The sequence below is a fragment of the Carettochelys insculpta genome, chromosome 2 (genome assembly GCF_033958435.1).
Source record: "Carettochelys insculpta isolate YL-2023 chromosome 2, ASM3395843v1, whole genome shotgun sequence".
NCBI classification, from domain to species: Eukaryota; Metazoa; Chordata; order Testudines; family Carettochelyidae; genus Carettochelys; species Carettochelys insculpta.
Genome location: NC_134138.1, coordinates 13,123,342 through 13,145,201, shown reverse-complemented (window position 1 = coordinate 13,145,201; position 21,860 = coordinate 13,123,342). Strand labels below are relative to the sequence as shown.

The window sequence follows — 21,860 nt, the reverse complement described above, 5'->3', positions numbered from 1 at the left end:
TGTGGAGACACATGGGCCCTCACAATGCCAAAGATGAAAACTCTGAATTGATGGTGGTTCTTGCACATGCAGAAGCAGAGAATTTTTGGTTGGCCCAGTGAATGTTAATGTGAACATATGAAACTTTCATATTGAGAGGTGTGAACCAGACTCCCATGAGAAGGAAGAAAATAAATGATACCTGCATCACCACTTAGAACCTGAACTTTCTGAGAAAAGTCTTGAGGATGAAAAGATTGAGTATGGCGTGGCACCTTCCACACTTTTTCAGAATGAGGAAATACAGGTAATAAAATCTTCTGCCTAACCATGTCTCTGGTATTGGTACTATGATTTTGATCACCTAAAGGCTAGCCAGCTTTTGTAAGAAGCAGTAATAAGAAGGATCTGTGGTAGGCATCTCAGAGTGGGTGGGAAGGAGCCATGCATGGGAGAAAGCAAGGAATTAAACAGAGTATCTGTGGCACACAACTATTCAGGCTGATCTTGACACAACTGGGGCTGAAGGAGGGCAAGAAACCCCCCAAAATGTCTGGAGCATATCAGAGGTGGTAACACAGAGGATTCTCTTTCCTTTGATGTTACTGCTGTTCATAATGAGGTGTAAATCCCTAGGGACCAGAGTGTTGTCCTTCTCTATAGGGACCAAAAGGACTCATCCGCCTAGGCCAAGAAGAGCTTCTGCTTGTCAAAGGTGAAGTTCTGGATCTCCCAGGTGAAGATGCTGAACTGTAGCTAAATGACTGCACCCATGATGAAGCAACAAGAGTACATATCCAGGACTTCCTTGGCTACTAGGAAGCCCCATGAAGATGCACAAGTGTCTCTGATCCTGCAGCAGGTTGTCAAGGAACTCTGCTAGCTTGGATTAACTGTTAACATCTTACTTCACCAGCATGGCCTGGTAGTTTGCAATGAAAAATTCCAGCACTGCTAAGGAGTAGATCTTCCTCCCCAGTAGATCTAGGTGCCTGACTACACAGTCTGGAGGAGTCAATTTCTGGTTTGTTGATGGGTTCATTCCATTGCCACATGCATCATAATCGAGCTGACAGGCAGCAGGAGGGTTAGAAAAAAAGGAACAAAAGCACCTGAGTTTCGCCCTTTTAGGTGCAAGAGAATAGGAAGTTGGCATGACTGTTAGTGCAAGTTGCAGAACTAACATTAAGCACAGAACGTCAACAGTAAAATGAAGCCACCACTAATACTGAGTACTTATGAGCAAGCAAAAATTGACCAAAAAGAAAAAAAAATTGAGTTCCAAGTTCTCCTTTCACAGCAGCGAAGAAAGAAGTGTGGTCAAGGCAATGGCTCCCTATAAACCTAAGGAAACAAGTGTGCAGTTACCACAAGGAGGCCCCAATATCTGTTCTGAAAGTACATTTAAACCCAAAAGTTGAATAGCTACGCTGACAGCTTTCAGTTTTATAATTGTTCTCAGATGAAAATCAGTTTGCATCTTCTTGTATTTCATTGTCAATTTGTTAATATTGACATCTCATAGCTACTGTATAACATAACCGACAGGAACCACTTTTGTGCATGTTTTAGAAGCAGATGGTTTGTTTTAAGAAATCTAATTCCAATGTGAAGTGTATTCTATCTAAAGATCAAAATACAATAGGAATGACTTAATTTTTCATGCCTAAATGTGTTTGCTTGATAACAGCTATAGCGTAGGACTGCTTTTCATATCAGACAAAAGGTGGATTAGATAATATCTTTTATTAGACTAATTTCTTTTGGTGAGAAAGACAAGCCTTCAAGGATTTCATAGAGATCATCTTCGTATCTGGGAAATGCGCTCTGTAGTGTCACAGCTAAACTCAAGGTGGAACAACTTGTTAAAACACTTGTAGTTAACGCAAATTAAGAGACTATTCAAGATGAAGTTGCTCTTTAATACGCCTCCAATCACAGAGGAAAAGGCTGGAGTGGGCAGGTGGGAGTGTTAAATGTGTTATAGACTGTTGTAATAAACCATACATCCAGTGTGTCTCTTCAGTCCATGAGTTTAGTCTACAGTACAGTTATGAAAATTAAAACTTCCAGGATTGCCTCTTGAAGGAGTTGTGCAAGTTTCCTTTAAAGATGAGGGCTAAGATTAGATACATATGGGTCTAATGTCAGATGGCAAGTGACCACTAGCACTGTGTACTCAAAGGCTTCATTTCTTTATAAAAGCAGGGTCTCGATATTTAGGTGACCTATCACATGATGTGACCTACCTCTCCGATGGAGTGCCATTGTTTGGTGAAGGCGCATTTAAGTGTGTTGAGGTGTATATCGTGCATTTTCTCCTCTGTGCATATTCTGTGGTATCAGACAGGTCTTACTGTAGGTAACAGATTTCTTGGTGTGTGTTCAGGGCGATTACTGGATCTGTTAAGGTAGGTGTGTTCGGTTCAGCTACCTGAGAACACCCATCCAACACAGAAACAAACCATAAAGAAGTGGAACCAAACACAACACCATCCCAGGTGAACAAACTCACATATAAGCTACCATAAAAAAATTACAACCCCTATGTGAGGGGGACCACATGGGCGAAAGACATCTTTTCTGAATTACCTCTTCTGCTCCCAACCTGCCCACTCATCAGGAGACACCAACTCAAAGTGGCAACAGACCATGCCAGAATAACTCATGCAAAACTTGTAGACTATATCTCTCCTCCTATAATAATCCACACATACCCCCCATAAACCTTTCATGATACATGGGCTAAATGCCTCAAACACCAACTACATGAATGAAACCAAACAGTCACTATGCTGTCAAGTGAAGTCACACAGAAAAATGGTAAGACAAAACACACCCTTTTCACAGGTAGGCGAACACTTTATACAATGAGATCACTCCATACGTAACCTCTCGGCCTTCACTTTCAATGGAAAACTTTAAAACAAGAGGCAGTGGCTTATTACAACAGATCTGTAATCCACCTACCACCTTCCCAAGTTTTTTTTTCCCATCCCCCCGCCATGACTGGGGAGATATGAACAGATCACTTCATCTTGAATGGTCCTTGAGCACAAGTTAACTACTTACTCTACACAATCTGTTCCCCTTTGTATTTACCTGTACTCTGAGCTCTTTCCCCAGACCTGGAGAAGATCTCGCTGTAAGTCCAATAACACATTATCTCACCACCCTTACCTCTCTAAAATCCCTGGACCAATATGGCTACATCTCCATTACAACCCCCCAGTTCCGGTAGTGCCAGTCCTCAGTCCCTGATCCATCTACCAATTCCTGCAGTCCCAATCCCCCATCAACTGCTCTCCCACCCTGCAGCTCTGGCAGTCTGCACTGCTCTCCCTTCCACCTGTTTCCCCATCACCTTCTCTCTGCCCTGGTTCCTGCCCTCATAGCCCTAAGCACAGACATCTCTGCAGACCTGCTGCCCTACTCTCAGTGGTGATGGGCAGTGCTGATGCTCAGTGATGATGTAGATATTCAGAAGGACAGCCCTGGTTTTCACCAAGTACTTTAGACAGAGTGCAAATCACTCACAGGCATGTGCTTGTCACAGGAGGTACATGGCTTGAAGCTTTGGAGCATGCCCAGCCCCTGGGGCAGATGTCCCTCAACAGTAGAGACAACTATTCACACTATACCGTAGAATAAGGAGATTAGGGTTTAAAGAGACCTCAGGAGGTCATTTAGTCCAACCCCCAGCTCAAAGCACTATGTATACGTACACATTAACACTAACTAAAAACTACATACACTATCCAGAATACCTATATAGTATATACCACAAAAGTGCAAGCTGTAGGAAAAGAAAACCTTGCAAGAGCAAGGAGGATAATTCCAAACAAGCATCCTGGGTGGTAAGAAGGAACTGAGAGGATGCAGGGCCAGTGGCACTCCTCATACAGGTGCATAAACTGACAGCTCCAGAGGTATCACTGAGAGAAATAAACTCCAGCAATTGTTCACATGGTTTGCACAGACCTAGAATTGAATGGAGATGAGCAAGCACTCAAAAAAGAAACTGGGCATGATAAGTTGGAGTAGTTCAAACACACATACTAGTAAAATTACACTAATATACATATGAGCAATACAGAAAATTAAACTGCTTGTGAAGAATGTGCATTTTTGTTAACTTCTGTTACTTCAAAAGCTATCCTCTGCATAGCACAAATAGAATTTAGATCCTAGAAGCCTCTGGGGAGGAAGTCTAAATTAATACTGCATGCTAGCATTTTCGCATCACAAAATGATCACGAAGGGTTATACTTGTATGACAATAATGTGGGCCGTTTTGACTGTTTTATGCATTTGCTTAAACAATCACTTACAAATTTTAAAAGCTAATTTTCTGATTCCAACTACAAGCAATATATTTTATTCCAACTTCCATACAGCGAGTCTTTCCCAGCAGAGGTAACATTTTTTCATTTAAAAAAGGAGAAAGTAATGAACACATGGTAGGAAGTATTAAGTAGAAAAAATATTAAGTACATTTACAGTCTAAAAGCTTCCCTGTTATAGAATTAGTAAGTACAACTATTAAAATGCAAATGTTATGAGTATGTACTACTTCAGTTCTGATAACCAACATTTCTAATCAGTTACACATATCATCAAGTTGTCATAACACAATGGGAAGTTTGTGTTACTAATTTTTTTAATTAACATTCACATCTTGCATAAATGCTCCATTTGTCCCACCATTCAGACAAATGTGTTTGAGAAAAACTAGTAATTTTCGCTTCTATGCTTAAAACGTCAAGTGATTTGAAGTACACATCAGGTACTTCAAAGGGTAGGAATAAATGAACAATAATAGGAATAAACAAACAAAGGGTAGGGAAAAATGATAAATTTTCACAATGGAAGTGGGTAACTAGTGGCATTCTGCAAGGATCAGTCCTGGGACCAATCTTGTTCAAGTTATTCATCAATGATCTAGAGAAAGGAGTAAGCAGTGAGGTGGCAAAGTTTGCAGACGACAACAAACTGTTCAGGATAGTCAAAACCAAAGCAGACTGTGAAGAACTTCAAAAAGATCTCAGCAAACTGAGTGACTAGGCAGCAAAATGGCAAATGAAATTTAATGTGGTTAAGTGTAAGGTAATGCACATTGGGAAAAATAACCCCTATTATACATACAGTATGATGGGGGCAAATTTAGCTACAACAGATCAGGAAAGGGATCTCGGAATTATAGTGGATAGTTCTCTGAAAACATCCATGCAGTGTGCAGTGGCAGTCAGTAGAGCAAATAGGATGTTAGGAATAACTAAAAAAGGGATAGAAAAGAAGAAAGAATATCTTACTTCCCCTATATAAACCTATGGTACACCCACATCTTGAGTACTGCAGGCAGATGTGGTCTCCTCACCTCAAAAAAGATATACTGGCATCAGAAAAGGTTCAGAAAAGGGTAACTAAAATGATTAAGGGTTTGGAATGGGTCCCATATGAGGAGAGGCTAGAGAGACTGGGACTTTTCAGTCTAGAAAAGAGGAGACTGAGGGGCGATATGAAAGAGGTATATAAAATCATGAATGGTGTGGAGAAAGTGAATACAGAAAAGTTATTTACTTGTTCCCATAGTAGAAGAACTAGAGGACACCAAATGAAATTAATGGCTAGCAGGTTCAAAACTAATAAAAGAAAGTTTTTCTTCACACAGTCAACCTGTGGAACTCCTTACCAGAGGACGCTGTGAAGGCCAGGACTCTAACAGAGTTTAAAAAAAGAGCTCGATAAATATTTGGAGGTTAGGTCCATAGATGGCTATTAGCAAGGGTAAGGTATGGTGCCTAGCCTTTTGTCGAAGGCGGGAGATGGATGGCAGGAGACAAATCGCTTGATCATTCACTGTCTTCGGCTCAGCTCTTCTGGGGCACCAGGCATTGGCTACTGTCGGCAGACAGGATACTGGGCTAGATGGACCTTTGGTCTGACTCAGTATGGCCGTTCTTATGTTCTTATGGTATTTTTTTTTTTTTTGTTTTGTTTTTTGGGTGGTTGGGTGGTGTTTGGTAGGGACCATTAATGAAGATAAAAGCCTATTGTGTCATACTGGTAAACCAACTGACAGTTCTAGTCATAGGCATTAACCAAGAACTGAGAAACTCAAAGCTGGAAACCAAGCCAGCTCACCAGTACATTAGGTATTTTTCTTATAAGAATGTATTTAGTGTTTAGACTCTGGTATCTTTTAAGTTGCTGTATGCATTAACCTCCCTTGTAAGGTCTATATTCCACACAATAAGAAAATATATATGTTTTCCTTTGTGACCCAGTATGGCCGTTGTTATGTTCTTATGTTAACTTTAAAAAAATGTTTGCTCTGAACTTGTGATCCCAGGCACCAGAAACATCTGCCCAAGCACTGAAATTAAGTGGGCAATCATATGACAAAAGATTTTTTTATTGCCCCATCCATGCACAAAGACAATGTGCTGAAGGCCTGGTCCCATCAGTTTGAATGCTAAAAGAGAAATAAAGCTAAAAGACAAAAAGATTATTCATCTCTTTGATACCTGACCTCTCACAGGGCCAGACACATTAAACTAAGGCCAAGATCACCAGGGGTACTTCAGGCCCATCTGGAAAGAAACTTTGAATTGAGAGATCACCACATTTCTGTCATCTTTAGAAACCAGAGACAGTAACTCAACTGTGTGTATGCTTGATGGCTTTGAACTGTCAATAATTCCTTTCTTTTACCTAGTTAATAAAACATTAGTTAATTACAGGAGTAGCTACAGTGGCTGCCTCTCTCTAGAACTAGAGATTGTTCCCTAGACACTCAGTAACAGATTTAAAAGTAGCCATCCTGCAACAAAAAACGTTCAAAAACAGACTCCAAAAAGCAACTGCAGAGCTGCAGTTAATTTATAAATTTGACACCTTCAACCATGGACTGAAGAGAGATGGAGTGGCTGGCCAATTACAAAAGGAGTTTCTCCTCACTTGATGTTCACATCTCTACATTAGCTACTGATAACGGGCCACATCCTCTGGGACTCAAGTGACCTTGTCAAATCTGGCCCTCCCTCCTTTTCGTGAGCCCATATATTTAAACCCTCCTCTGGAAACCCCACTCAGGCATCTGACAAAGTGGGTCTTTGCCCACAAAAGCTTATGCTCCAAAATATCTAATCGTTTATACGGTGCTACAGGACTTCTTGTTTTTGAAGACACAGACTAACTCGGCTACCCCTCTGATATGGGGCTCTTAGAAGACATTTAGGAGTAAATTACAGCAAAAGAACAGCACAGAACACTAAGATCCAGGACTGGTGACTGAAAAAAAAAGCTTTATGGGACTAGCAGAAACTTAGTCACAACCATGATAAGTGGTCATCTGGCTACCTAAAATCATGCTGGATTGTGGACATTGCCAAATGAGTATGCTCCAGATTAGAGTAGTTCAGCCTTTCCCAGAGTATTTGGAGTGCCTGCCTGGTTTTTAACCGTCTGCCCTGATATAAGCACTCAGTTGTGAGTCACTCTAGATAACATGACAATTGCTCTGCACAGTGACCCCATCTTTTAAGTCTTTACCATTTTGCAGCAATAAAACAGTATTTAAAAATGTGAAGCACGCATTAAATATAGAGCAATATTCTTTGGATCAGCACAAACGCATTTGTGCATGGTAGCATAACTCACTAGGTACACTGCTCTTTTGCATCTTTGTTTTTCTGTTTTAATGAAGATATTCTTTGATTCTCGCAACAAATGGTCTAAATACATATAGATTATGATCATTCCCACAACCAAAATGAGTGCAAGTGACTGGACTAGATGACCTCTCCAAGTCCCTTCCAATTCTATGATTGTAGAGATGGGGTTTCTGCTTCTGTATATCTTAAAGATTGATTTAGAACAAAAGTGCCAAAGTGACTAACTCCAAATTTAATTTCATGTGCTTTTACAAATATCACGTTTATTTGTTCTGATATCCCAAGAGGAGACTGATGTCCAACTAAATGAATCACCTGCTTCTTTATTAAGGGAGAGGACTACTTGTATTCTGATATATCACTCCCCCACAATGGTCTGTCACAATGACTTTGTACAGATTTCTCTTGAAGAAAGGGATATTTTTAATCATACACCGCTATGCATACCTTTAGTGTTGACTGTTTTTGCTGTGACCTCTAGTTTCTCCAGAGGTTCAGTTCCAATATTCTCTAATTTAATGACAAGTTGCTGGGTCTCGCCATTGTAAAGCTGAACAGATACACTGGTGGAAACTTCATCCCCTGAGGAAGGCTGCAGTGTGAGAGCAGACCTAAAAACAAAGATAGATAAGCAAATGAAACTGTGTTAAACACTAATCTCATTTAAAGAGCAAACCACAACACCAAATGTAACAAATTAGGGAATCCAGTCACCTTATTTTTGATGCTTCACAACTTATTGGTCACAGAACTGCAGCTATTTTCATTTTATACTCCCATTCCAGCTTGTCAATTCGAGCTTAATTTTAAGTGGCTAGTATATTCAAGATCTATTAGGAGCAAGAACTAAAACTCAATCACAATTCTGAAGGGTATAAATATATTCACTTCTAGCTGTATGTGTCCATTAAATTACTGCTAAACACCACAAAACACAATTGTACAAAACTTGGAGAAAGCAAGATGTGATGAAAACAATTGGGTTTTAAAGATTAGATGTAATCTAATTTTTCAAATATTCAGTAATAAAAATATTAGATCAATCTTAACTCAGTGGCATGGAACACAAAAGTAAAGACTAAAAGAGTAAAATATGTACATTTCAGCTGAGACAGGGCTGATAGTAGATACCAGGGTCAATGTCCCCTTAAAGATCCGAAGCACTATTTTTGTAAGGATTATCCCTGTATTCCCTATGGGACCACTATACTGGAGGGCAGTGCAGTCACAGTGAGTTCACTCCCAAACAAGCTGTTTATTATTACTAAAGTTAAATGACTGAAGATTTTTGAGATCATGATTTAAGCGTGTTTCACCTGGTAAATGGCAAATAAAACGGATGAATTATTCATCAAGATTTTAATATAACCTGGAAAAAGTATCATTGCTAGAATCTAAATTTTCAGAGACAAGATTTCACCAAATGATTGTGAAGAAATTCTGCGACTGCAAATTCATCAAATCAGCAGATGTTGCACAGTACTGAAGTAGTGGAAGTGTCAAGGAAGATAGAGAGAAGACTTTCAGATTAAGTAGAAAAAGGTCACTGGAGAATTTGGTGCAACTTCAGCAAACTATAAAGAGCACGTCAGATTAGAATGGATTGTTCAGGAAATCTGATGAGAGGACTTCCAACAGTGAATATAAATTGATTATTAAATGTGCTTTAGAATCAACAGGAGAAGGAATACAGGACAAGAAAGACAGAATTAAGGCGTTTTGAATAAAATGGGCATTTTTTATATCAATGGAAAGAAGAGAGGAGAAAAATGGTGAGGGCAAAAGATATAGAGATTAGTAGTTGGTACATATGGCAATAAACCTATAAGTTCTGTAATTTACAATGCACATACCCTTTCAACACTTTTGTTTATTTGACCATTAGGAAAAGGCTGCCTCCACAGAAAATCATATATTCACAGTAGGTTTTTAAGTCTATTTATTTCAGAATGCACATCTATGAGCATGCCTTAAGAGATTGATCCAGTGGGGGGCAGGTGGGAGAGTCAATTTACCAAGCCTATACTGGGCAGGATAAATCAACAGGTGAATGTTCTGAGCACCATTGACACCAGTATGCCACGGAAAAAAAAGAGTAAGTAGTGTAATTGGGAGAACATCAGCTGTTGACTAACCTCATTAAGTACACCTAAGCACATCATTCACACAACTGAAGTACCATAACTTAGGTCAATGGCCCACAGAAGCATAGACAAGACCTATATTTGACAAAGTAGCCTGTCTGTTTCAGAGGCAATACAGGTGAGGTAATATTTTACTGGACTGTCCTCTTTTAGTAAAAATCAACTTTCTAGATATGTGGTGCTCTTCTTCAGATCTGGGAAAGTTACTCACCATATCACAGGTAAAAGCAAGATGGAACACACTACAGTTTTATACTACATACAAAGGGCACACTCCAAATTTCAAGCCACTGTGATTTTAGTGTATGTATCTTACTTCACTAACTCAGACTACAGTAGTCCGACGAGTTACGTGAGGGTTGCATTCCCAAGCACTGTTGCATAACTCAAAGTTCATGTAAGTCAGGGGGCAGCTCTTCTCCCAGCAGAACACACGTTCTGCAGCCAGGGAAGCAGCAGAAACACCTAGAGCTCCTTTTGGAAGGTAAGTCCTGGTATCAGGGTGAGACCAGTTTGGGGGGGGCGGGCACTTGGAGGGGGCAGGGCAGTTAAGCCTGGTGTAGGTTAGGGCTGAGGGGGTGGGGGGGGCGCTGAGGTGGAACCATTTGGGGGAGGTTTGTACTAGGGCTGGGGGGAGCGGGATTTTGAGCTGTGCTTAAATCATGTTAATGCAGGTTATGCACAACTGAAAATCGTGCATTTTGAAGGTTTACTGCATATCATGTTATAAATATAGTGATTAAATACCCATGTTATAAAAAACAAATTTGTATAGACAGAAAAAGCATAGTAACCTATACAACACTCTCTAGTTTAGTGAAAAAGAAAATCTGTACCTAATTCAATTTCTTACCTTGGTAGAGAGGTACTCAGCTGCAGCCTGGGCAAAGCTGGAATGACTTCCACTGCACAGCCATTGGTCTTTATCCCTGGCAGGTTATCCAGAAGACAATCACTGTAGACTCCAAAGACAGAAGTATGATAACCTATTTCAAATAGAAAAGAATGAATTTGTCCTGCTATTATTTGCTTCATGATGGGATTGAATACAAAAGTTTAGTGACCAGGGTGGATTGAGTTAGGGCAGCAATACTCAGATTGAGGCTCTCGAGCCACAAGCTGCTCTTCAGTGTGTCTCCTGAAGTTCTTTGCAGCCCAATATATTAAAACATTGAGTGACTGAATATAGAGCACTGTAATAAATGAAACAAGTCACACTCACTTCTCGGTACTTCTGATTGCTAATTCGGCTCCTGAAGCCCAGAGGTTAGAAGACCATTGATATAAATAGAAGTGGTGTAAACCAACACTTTGAACAATGAATGGAATCAACACCACCACCACCTTGGATTCAAAAATTACTAAATTTCAATCTTGTTTTGTGTTTGCGCTTTAGGATTATTTTCCTAAACAAATGTTGATTCTTGTTAGTCAGTTATCATTAAAACATGGGAATTTACAGCTAAATACAGTCTTGAACTAAAACTTGGTACTGTTTCCAGCTAACCAGGAGGATGCACTGCATGTAAATGTCAACAAATATTTAGATTAACATATATTTACACAAATTCCTTTTTCTTTTTTCTGATGTTAGAAAATACCAAATGATTCATTCGTTATTTACTAGTTTTTTTTTTGTTTTTTTTTTTTTTAAAGATATGACTCGTCAAGCTCTAAGGCAACTGGAATTCTACTAAAAGTGCAGAAAATGACATTTTAATTTTTTTAAAATATATCCACCTGAAAATGTGCAAGACACATAAGACAAAATTTGTGCCTCAAAACACATGTTCCATTTAAGATTTAGAATGAGTAGATCTCATCTTCTCAAATCTAGTTTATTTATAGGTTGGAAGAAGAAAACTAGCTTCCCTACTGTCTCAATTCTCAAGTGATTTCTTAACTTTGAAGTAACTAGTCAAATAAACTGAAATGAATAAGGTCTCTGTGCCTGCAGAAGAGGCTATTGTCATCAAAATATTTCAATAAACTCTGCTTCAGGGTCTTTAACCAGTGACATGTATTAATTCCTTATCAGACTTTTTTAAAAGATTCACCAGCAAACATTTACGGCATGATACCATTTACTTTAAATTTTAATAGATAATAGGATTAAACCTTAATTTATCTTACCAATTTCTAATTTATCTTTTAAAAATAAAGTTCAGATTTTTTAATTTATCACTGATTTTTGTCCACCTTGTTAATGACCAGATTCTATAAGAAATTGTGCTTGGCCAAGTCACAAATCCACCTCAAAAATGGAGTATAATGTATCGTATTCTGTAGAAAAATATTATGCACTTATCCCTATTTTTTATCTCTTATTTCATCAGAGTCCACGATTTTCATGTATTAAAAAATATAGCCATGAACTGATAAACTGGGAATTTATATTCTTGCAACATTAAGAGCCCGAGAGTACACAGCATTTTTGACACTACTGTCGCATAACACTGCTTGTGTATCCAAAACTTCAGTTAATATCTATGGGTGGTTTTGGGCATACAAGAAAAGCAGAATTAGTGCCCAACAGTATCCAAAAGTGAAAGAAAGAAATTCCTTTACCTCACCCAGGAAAAATACTATAAAAGATAAAACATGAGACGTTATGCCCTTCATTGATATTTAATTATGCTTTATTGAAGATCTACCATTGCCAAAGAAACAATTTTCATTTCAATTTTATCAACACTAACCCTCAATACTATGTAGTGAGCAACCTACACATGCTAAATTTGCAAGAAAATTCTAGTGTTAAGTGTTGAAAATGTTTCAAAAAAGGAAAATGCATGAATAATAAATGAGCCCATAGGAACATTTGCTGTTGCCTTCCTTTAATGGAAAATAATTTTTGACAAGACAGTTACAGGATAAGAAAAACCACAAGAATTTTTGCAGAATAAGTTTGGAAGTGTTCCCTAAAAATAAAGTGGCACATCAAAAAAGGGGAAATTATCTTGGCCACATGGGATACTCTGGTGCAAATACTGTATATCAAAGAGGACCCTCAGCAGCTAAAAGTCCCACCATTGCAAAGAATTTTCTATATTATGGCAATAAAGTAACCAAGTGGCTTATCCCATTGGTTGGCAGAAACACTTTTAAAAAGTTAAGTTTTATACCCTTTTATGGATAAAATGTCTTGCAAAGAGAAATTATGAGAACAAGAAAATAAACAGAAAGAAAAATAAGGGAGAGAAAGTAGTACAGTCCAGTGGGTAGGAGGCATCCAGATGTTTCAGGTAACTGAGCATTTGGGTAAATGGAAGTGCTATTAACTGACAAGGGACATACTACAGATTCGGATAATCGGGATTTTCAGGTAGAGAGAGTTTGGATAACTGAAATTATACTGTAAATAGAAAAAGGAGTCAAAGTGAAAAGATAAATTCTCTACCGGTACTTTTTAGGATGGTTGTTCGCCTGTGACAGTATAAAAAGGAAGTTACTCATCTGGGTGCATTAACTGTCATTCTTCCAGATGTCCCCCACCCGGTTGCAGGGCTTGTCTCAGTGCTGCAGATTGGAGACTATTCAAAGCTTTGTCTAGCCAGTTCGCATATGTGTGGTTGTTTGTGCTCTTTTGACCACGTGCATAGCGCGTCTCAAACCCTCTCCAAAATCCAAAAAATGAACAAACGAGACAAATTCCGCAGAAGGGAAGAGAGTGGGTAGTGGAGCACCCCTGAGGACACATCTCGAAGAATGACAGTTACTGCACCGAGGTGAGTAACTTCACTTTCTTCAACTGGTGTGCCCATGGGTGCTCCACTGTAAATGATTGCCAACAAATGAGAGAAGGGAAAAGGAGTCACCATGTAACTGATATGGAGAGGACTACTGAAGCCAGCAAGGCATCCACAACCCGTCAGTTCTGGCATGCATAGTGCCTCATAAAAGTGTCATGTGACATCCAGGTAGCCACTCAGCAGATGTCTCTAAAGGGAACTCACTTCACGAAAGCTGTCAAAGCCGCCACTGCTCTCGTGGAGTGAGCCCTCAGTTCCACCAGAAGAGGTAACTGGATGGAAGAGTAGCACTGGATAATGCCTGTAGCAATGATGTGAGCTCTTTACTGAGACGATAAGGGCTCATCCTTGGAGCTCTCTGCAAGTGAAACTAGGAGTCCGTCAGTTTTCTGGAATCATTTTCTCCGGTCTACATAAAAAGCAAGTGCTCTGAACACGTCTAAGGTATGAAGTGACACCTCCTGCAGTGATGAATGAAGCTTAGGATAAAATATTGATTCATTAATATGGAAATCCAAACAAAGTTTAGGAATGAAGGCTGGGTGATGTCTCAGGATCACCCCATCCCTGGTGAAGACAGTATATGGCGGCACCGCCTTCAGAACTGATTTTTCACTGACTCTATAGGAAGATGTGATAGCAATGAGGAAAACCACCTTCATGGTAAGTAGTTGTAGAGAGGTGGTAGCCAAAGGTTCAAGTGGCAGCTACTTCAACACCCAGAGTACTACCTCCAGACTCCATGGGAGAGAGGCCAGCTGTGGCTAAGGGTACATATTTGTTAGCCCTTTGAGAAATCTTTTAGTAATTGTATGCGCAAACACTGAGAAACCTTCTGTATGTCCTCTGAAAGCCATGATCAGTGCAAGATGCACTCTAAGTGGTTAGTGCCAAGCCTGAGTCTAAAATGCACTATATAGTCCAGAATACCATGAAGAGGAGACACCAACAATTCCACATGCTGTACTGAACACCAGACCACAAACCTATACCACTTTGAAAGGTAAGTACTCCTGATATTCTGTTGCCTACTGTACTTTAGAATTTCCCTGAGCTGTAAGCAACAGAGTTCAGTCATTGAACCAACTAGGAGCCAAGCTGTAAGGTGTAGTGTGCGTATCTGGGGATGCTGTAAGGTTTCCTGGTTCTAAGTCAGAAGGTTTGGAATAAGTAAGAGAAAAGGGAGGGTAAGGTGACCGCTGCAGGAAGGGAAACCAATGTTGTTGAACACATGCAGGAGCCACTAATATGGTGGTCCTATCTGCTATGACCTTGTATAGGACTCTGGGGATGAGTACGACGGTGGAAGGTGTAGAAAAGAGGCCCTTTCCACGTTATTTAAAATGCATCACCTAACAACCCATGTCCCACTCCCACATAGGAGCAGTAATGATGGCATTTCTTGTTGTGACAGATGGTGAAGAGATAAATGAGGGGAGTCCCCCAGCATTGATAGGGAGTGAACAACTCCGTGTGGACTTCCTATTCGCAATCTGGTACAAAGTATCTGCTCAACGAATCTGCAGTAACGTTGTTGATCCCAAGAAAGGAGGACACCATAAGCATTATGTCATTCCAAATGCACCAATTCCAAGGTCGGACTGACTCTGCACAAAGGGAGCATGATCATAACCCTCCCTGGCAATTGATGTAACACATTGTCGCAACATTGTCTTTCAGCATCTTCACTGTGGTACCATGAATGTATTGTTGGAAGTGTTGACAGGCTTTGAGAATTGATATAAAGTAGGCATTCTGGAGGAGACCATTGGCCCTGGATGGATAGATTGTCCACGTGGGCTCCCCAATCTAGTAGGATAAATCCATGGTGATATGCCGAGAAGGTTGTTGTGGATGAAACAGAACTCTGGATAGGAGATTTTACCTACTTTGCCACCAATGGAGAGATGACAGAACATGAGCAGGAGGCACTACCGAGCAATGAAAGCTGTAGTACATGCTGTTGTAAATGGTAGCTACCCAATGTTGCAGCAAACAGAAGTGAAGTCCGACATGTTGCACTACAAAGGCTGACACTGCCATATGGCCCATGAGCCTGAGACATACCACCACTTGGACAGTGGGACTGCCCATGATGATCCTTATAAGGTCTTGAATTGCCTGGAACCTGTGAAGGGGCAGATAAGCTCTAGCTGTAATAGCATTGAGTCAAGCCCCAGTGAACTCCAAGTCCTGTTTGGGCTGGAGAGTTGACTTTATCTTGTTGATAAGTAGACCTAGGGAGTTGAAGACCTTCTTCATAGCAAGCATATGTGCTGTCTCTGTGAGCAAGGGGCCTTCAAGGAGGCAGTTGTCTAGGTAGGGGAATATCATAATCCCTTGCCGCTGAAGATACACTGCCACCATTGCCAGGGTGGTAATGAATACCCTGGGTGCTATAGAGAGCCCAAATGGGAGGACTCTACATTGGCAATGGTACAAACCTACTGTGAAATGTAGGAACCGTTGGTGAGCTGGATGAATTGTCATGTGAAAGTAGGTGTCTTGAAGTCAAGAGCAACAAACCAATTGTTGAGGTTCAGGACCAGTATTATTGGAGGCTAAGGTCACCATCTTGAACAACTGCTTTTGTAAGTATCGGTTTAATAGTTTTAAGTCTAGGATTGGTCACCAGTTTTCTTGTGGGTGAAGAAATAACAGGAATAGAAACTTTTTCCCTTCACTTCCTGGTACCCACTCTACCACTCCTATAGATAGGAGGTGGGGTACTTCCTCACAAAGTAAAATCTCGTGAGCGGAGTCTCTAAAGAGGGACTGGGCGGGTGGTGCGGTGGGTGGGATGGAGATGAATGGTACTGCCTAACCCGATTTTATGATCTCCAAGACCCACCTGTTGGTTGTGATAGAGGCCCACTGATGAAAAAAGGGTCTCAGCCAGTAGTGAAAAGTGTTTGGAGGTGACCGTATCAATGTTGTCGCTCTCAACCAAGGTGTCAAACATGCTGCATGGCTGTCTTAGGAGGCTGCTGATGACCCCCGTGATTACGGTACCTTTGGGGTCTCTGTTGGGCACAAGAATGGTTATAAGGCCTAGAAGGCTGTTGAAATTGTGACCAGTAGTACCCAAAGTTGTAACGTCTTTGGTAGGGATGATATCGCCTCTTTCTATAAGGAGACATATACGTTCCCAGTGTGGTGTGAGAGTCCTTGCTAGAATGTAGGACTGAATTGGTGTTCTCCACAGTTTCTTTTTGTCAAAGAGCAGGTCCTCAACTTTATTTTGAAGCTCTTTAGGTATCGTGGATGTCTGCAAATATGATACACACCGCTTCGCCACCACAGTAGCAGTAGCCCATGCCATCGCATCTCCCATGTCCAGGGCTATCTGGACAGCAGTTCTGGCCATAGTGTATTCCTCTTTCACCAGTGAATTGAATTGGCCTCTTGGATTCCCCCAGGTAGTTCACGAGCAGCATCAGCTTAGCACAGGTATTGAAGTCATGACTGGATGAATGGGTTGCTGACATGTAAAGCTTTCTTCCAAAGACATCCAGGCATCTGACATCCTTGTCAGCTGCAGCTCCTCTGAATTGAGGTGTGTACGATCTATGCAACAGCATCTGCTACCAATGAATTAGGCTGCAGATGGGTAAATAGGAACTCCGTTCCCTTTGGAGGCACAAAGTACGTTTTGTCTAATTTTTTGTTCGTAGGAGGAGCTGAAGCAGGAGTCTACCATATATCAGCTGCTTCAAGTATGGCTTCATCCAGGAGAATGGTTATTCTGAAAGGTTGTGTGGGCTGTAAAATTTTTATAAGACAGTGCCACTTTTCCTGCATTTCAGCTATTTGCACATCCTGACTGAGGGCAACCTGCTTGAAAAGGTCATTAAATTGCTTGATGTCATCCAGGGGCGAGATGCCCATTGGTATGATGGTCTTGTCTGGTGAAGAGGAAGACTAATTGGTAGGAGAGGCATCAGGTTGCTGCTCCTCTATCTCGGCTATTGGTGCCATCTCTTACTCCAGACATTGAGGGGAAACAGACTATGGTGGCAAGGATAAAGGAGCTGGAACAGGTCACAGCCGAGGAGATGTGTAGCCAACCATGGAACATTCCCTTGATTGAACGTTCCCTTGACTGAGTTGTAGTAATCCCATTTAGGGGAGAAGCTGCAAGGGGAGTAAAACCAATGCTAGTTGTGACAGCGTTATCTGCCAGATGGGGCAAGTGATCTGACCCATAAGAGTGCCTGTGGAAGTACCAGAAAGCATCTCTGTGACAAGAAAAGGACCATCAAGATATGAGAGGAATGTGAAGGAGAAGGCGAAAGGGCATGCAGTGGTACCAGCTGTCATATGCGGGAGGAATTAAGAAAGGTGTGGGGAGCCTCCAGAGTTAGTAATATCGTGGACTGCATCCCTCTGGTCCGCTTGCATGCAGAGTGGGAGTCCTCAGTGTCAGCGGGGATGAGTTCCAGAGAAGAAGTAGGTGATAGCGACCATGGAGTAAGACTACAGTACTGAGATTTAGTTGGTGCCTTCCTCAGTGCTGTGTCATGAGGAGCCTCCAGCACCACTTGTACTCACGCAGGCGGTGCTGGGAGATGAGGTGGAGACATAATCAGTGCTGATATTGCCAGCATTGAAGTCAGTGCAGAGGCCAGGATAGATGTTGGTGCTGGGGCGCTTGGGGCCAACTGTTTGGCAGAGGTCAGTTTCTGCGCTCTCAGCTCCAAATGTTTCAGTACCATCAGCACCAGTTTGGCCATTTTAGAAGCTAGGTCCGCCTTACAATGTGAAGAGGTAGTGCTGGAGGTGCTGGGCTTATAAATCACATCAGATTTGCTCTGCAAGATACTAGTTAGGAATCTGGTTGGTGAGGCCTTAGATTTCATTGGTGGAGCTGCCATTGAAGAAGCCCTGCACTTATGCAAGGGCTGCTCTGAAGACTTCAAAGTCATCCTCAGAAAGCTGAAGAGCCTTGCCAAATAAAATCATTTTAAGCCACATTTCATGGTCACACCATGCTCTTGCTTTTAGCTTGCTATAGTGCTGGTATTTCTGAGGAATGTGGGCCTCTCCCAAGCACCTTATGCATGAGGAGTGGCCGTACAAGGTACAATGCTGATCACATTTTTTAAAATCTTGTGGGCCAGTAATGGCGACTAACTCCCCAAAAGAGCAAACCAACCAAAGAACTAGTAAAAATAGGCAACAATCTTAAATGAGGAAAAGGGTGAACAAATGAACTTTAACTCAATTTTCGACCCAACTTTAACTTTTAACTTTAACTTTTTCCGTTTTTGAGCAATCTAAGTATCAACAGTTAAAGAGTAGAAATTAAACTAAAGTTATAAAAAGAAGTGACTCAAGTCTCAACATCAAAAACAAAGAGACGAAGGTAGCTCTGTCTACAGCCTGGGGCAGTTGAGAGGAACTGATTTGAACCGGACTGCTCACGTGATCAACAGAGTGCAAACACTGACGCAGAGACCACACATCCGCGAACTGCCTAGACACACCTTTGAAAAGTCTCCAATCTCTGGCACCTGGACAAGCCCAGCACCTCCAGTGGAGCATCCATGGGGACATCACTCAAAGAAGAATCTAAAGATTTCTGTCTGGGGTCTAAATGTCATGAGCAGTCTGCACCAGCATTGCTCCATTCTTGTCAAAATATCTCTCACTTTGCATCTGTTTTCTAGAACTCAGCATTGCAATGTCAGTCTGTGTCCCCGCAGACTTAGGGACAATACAGTAAACTCTCTTTTAACTGGTATTCAATCAACCTATATTTTCAAATAACTGGCACTGTCACCAAGCACTATCCCACCACCTAAGTTTCCTCTCCTGTGTGGCTGTGCTACCCACAGGTGGAAAAGCGATCCCTTCCTCCTATGAGCCACTGATGTTGCTTCCCTTTCTTAAGAAGGGACTGGTGCTGGGATGTGGGTGGGGAACTGAGATGAGGTTGCTGGATCCCCTAACTCCCCCTGCATACCTCTTTAGACCAGGGCCATGGAGCCTCCAGGGCTACTCAGCAACTGCTGCCACCAGTTGTGTAGGGGTGGGGATTGGGGAGGGGAAAGCATCCCTGTGCCGTTTGATAACCTACCCTCAACAACATCTGCATGGCAGCTGGGGCTGGGGCTTGCGGTGCTGGGGGCTGCTCAGCCCTGGCAGGGAATGTAGCAGGACATGTGGCCAGAGCACAGGGAGCCAGTCTCTGCATTCTGAACAGCAGCACAAGCATGGGCACTAGCTGCTGAGTGCTGGGGGGAGTGGAGATCAGGCAGCATGGATGGAGGCAGTGCTCCATGGGCAAGGCATCCCTCCCTGTTATCCATAATATTTTCATATCTGGCAACCTCCTGGTCCCAGGGCTGGCGGATATGGAAGACTTTAAACTGTAATGCTTTTCTGATTCCCGTTTGTCACTATTGACACAGCCCCATTTGGGTTAATTATATCTGCATTAAAACAGACTGTGTATATTGCTACCTCCATCTTTCATACCTATGCAACTTGCAAAAGTTTTTGTAATCTTACATAAATGTATTTCATTAATAGGTAGTATATTTGTAGCCAGATACTTTCCAGGATATTAAGAGAGACAAGGTGGGTGAGGCAATAGCTTTTATTGGACCTACTTCTGTTGATGAAACAGACAAGCTTTCAAGCCATATAGAGCTGTTCTTCTGTTCTCAGGGTACCTTTCCCAAACAAGAGCAGCTCTGGGCAGCTCAAACTCATCTCTCTCATAAAAAGAAGTTGGTCCAGTAAAAGATATTACTTAAAACACCAACTCTTTCATTAGTAATCTCAACCCCAAGATTCACCATGCTGTGTTTACTCATGAAGCCTTTTTAAAAGGTTTTTGCACAATAGCAGTTTGACTCCATATTTTAACACAGTAGACCATTTATTTAACTTTCTCTTTCGCTTTAGAAGTTTAAAGAAGCAACAGCAATGAACATACACATCTAAATAAGTCATGTATTTCTGAGAATCATGGATTACTTTCATTCTGTGTATTACTATCTCCTTGACGAAGGCTTAGTTCTTAAAATATTGCCTTCATAGATGATTCAATATTGAAAATATAAATATTAATTTAATACTATACCATCATAAAAATCCTCTTGTGCCTATCTTTCTGATGAAAACTGTAAATGATATCCTTACCATTGATAGTGATCTGTCCAGCAGTCTGAGGAACACCAACAAGTGTCACTGGATAGAGGCCAGATTCGGCAGGTAAAGAAAGAGCAGCAGGGAGAGACTCAAATTCTACTCCAGTTGTCAGAAGACCCTTGGGAAAAAGTTAATATTTCTTCAGCATATTAGAAGTACAACTTTATTTCATTTTGAAAAATTATTATAACAAATTCCTGGGATTGCTGAAGACTGAAATTTGAAAGTAACTGTAATATATTTCAGTCACCAAGGAACTGAATATTTCATCTAGAATGACTTCAGGATATGCACATTTTTATTTTTAGTACAGTTACATGTACCCATATACTTCTTTATTGGGTATATTTTACATTTAATCCCTAAAATAAGTGCCATAACATATTGAATAAAATGGCTCTCTGATGGAACCTGCAATTACTGAATTGGTAACTGTGACCTTACTATTAAATCTATACTTCAAAATGAATAGAAAAATCAAGCTATGTCAATACCAGATGATGTCTAACCTCAGTTGAATTACTGAGCAGAGAAGGAAACATGCTCTAAGACTTAAAAGAACCACATTCAGTGTATGCTAAGAAAATCTGCTGCTGCCTGAAGCACATAAAGGGGACACCATGGCTGCGACCACACTTGGCCAAAACTTTGAAATGGCCATGCTAATGGCCAAATCGAAGAATACTAATGATGTGCTGAATAGAATATTCAGCACCTCATTAGCATCTACACACTTCCGGCCACAGCGCTTCGAAAGCTCTGCTTTCAAATGCACGTGGCTCAGAGTGGCTACATGTGGGTCCTTTTCTAAAGGACCCAGCACATTTTGAAATCCCCTTATTCCTCTCAGCTAAAATTACTTTGGATTTTTAATATTTCAGTTTGGAGATGTAAATATTTTATTTAAATATTTTAACATTTTAGAAGCAACAGTGCCACTTTGGTGTGGAATACAGGTAGATATATAAATAACAATTTTATTCAGATTTAAAATAATGATATGTATACAAGATACCAGGCAATCTAATAATTACTTACACAGTAAAAAAAAAATTAAATTAAATCTCAGTAGAACTGAATTCACTTCCACAGTACCAGTAGAGAGATAAGAAGCTGAATTTAATTGAGTTAAGACAAGGAAAAGGGAAAAA

General features: G+C 40.9%; 1 protein-coding gene across 2 annotated transcripts in view; it reads right to left on the bottom strand.

Moving 5' to 3' along the window:
• Positions 1 to 21,860, bottom strand: part of TRAPPC9 (trafficking protein particle complex subunit 9) — a 719,778-nt gene that overhangs the window by 583,850 nt on the left and 114,068 nt on the right. For both annotated transcript variants that reach the window (XM_074986617.1, XM_074986618.1), the window contains 3 exons: positions 20,701 to 20,827; positions 10,653 to 10,785; positions 8,103 to 8,266 (listed from right to left, as the gene is read on the bottom strand). In XM_074986617.1, the coding sequence (XP_074842718.1) occupies positions 8,103 to 8,266; positions 10,653 to 10,785; positions 20,701 to 20,827 (424 nt within the window). The remainder of the gene's footprint in view (positions 1 to 8,102; positions 8,267 to 10,652; positions 10,786 to 20,700; positions 20,828 to 21,860) is intronic.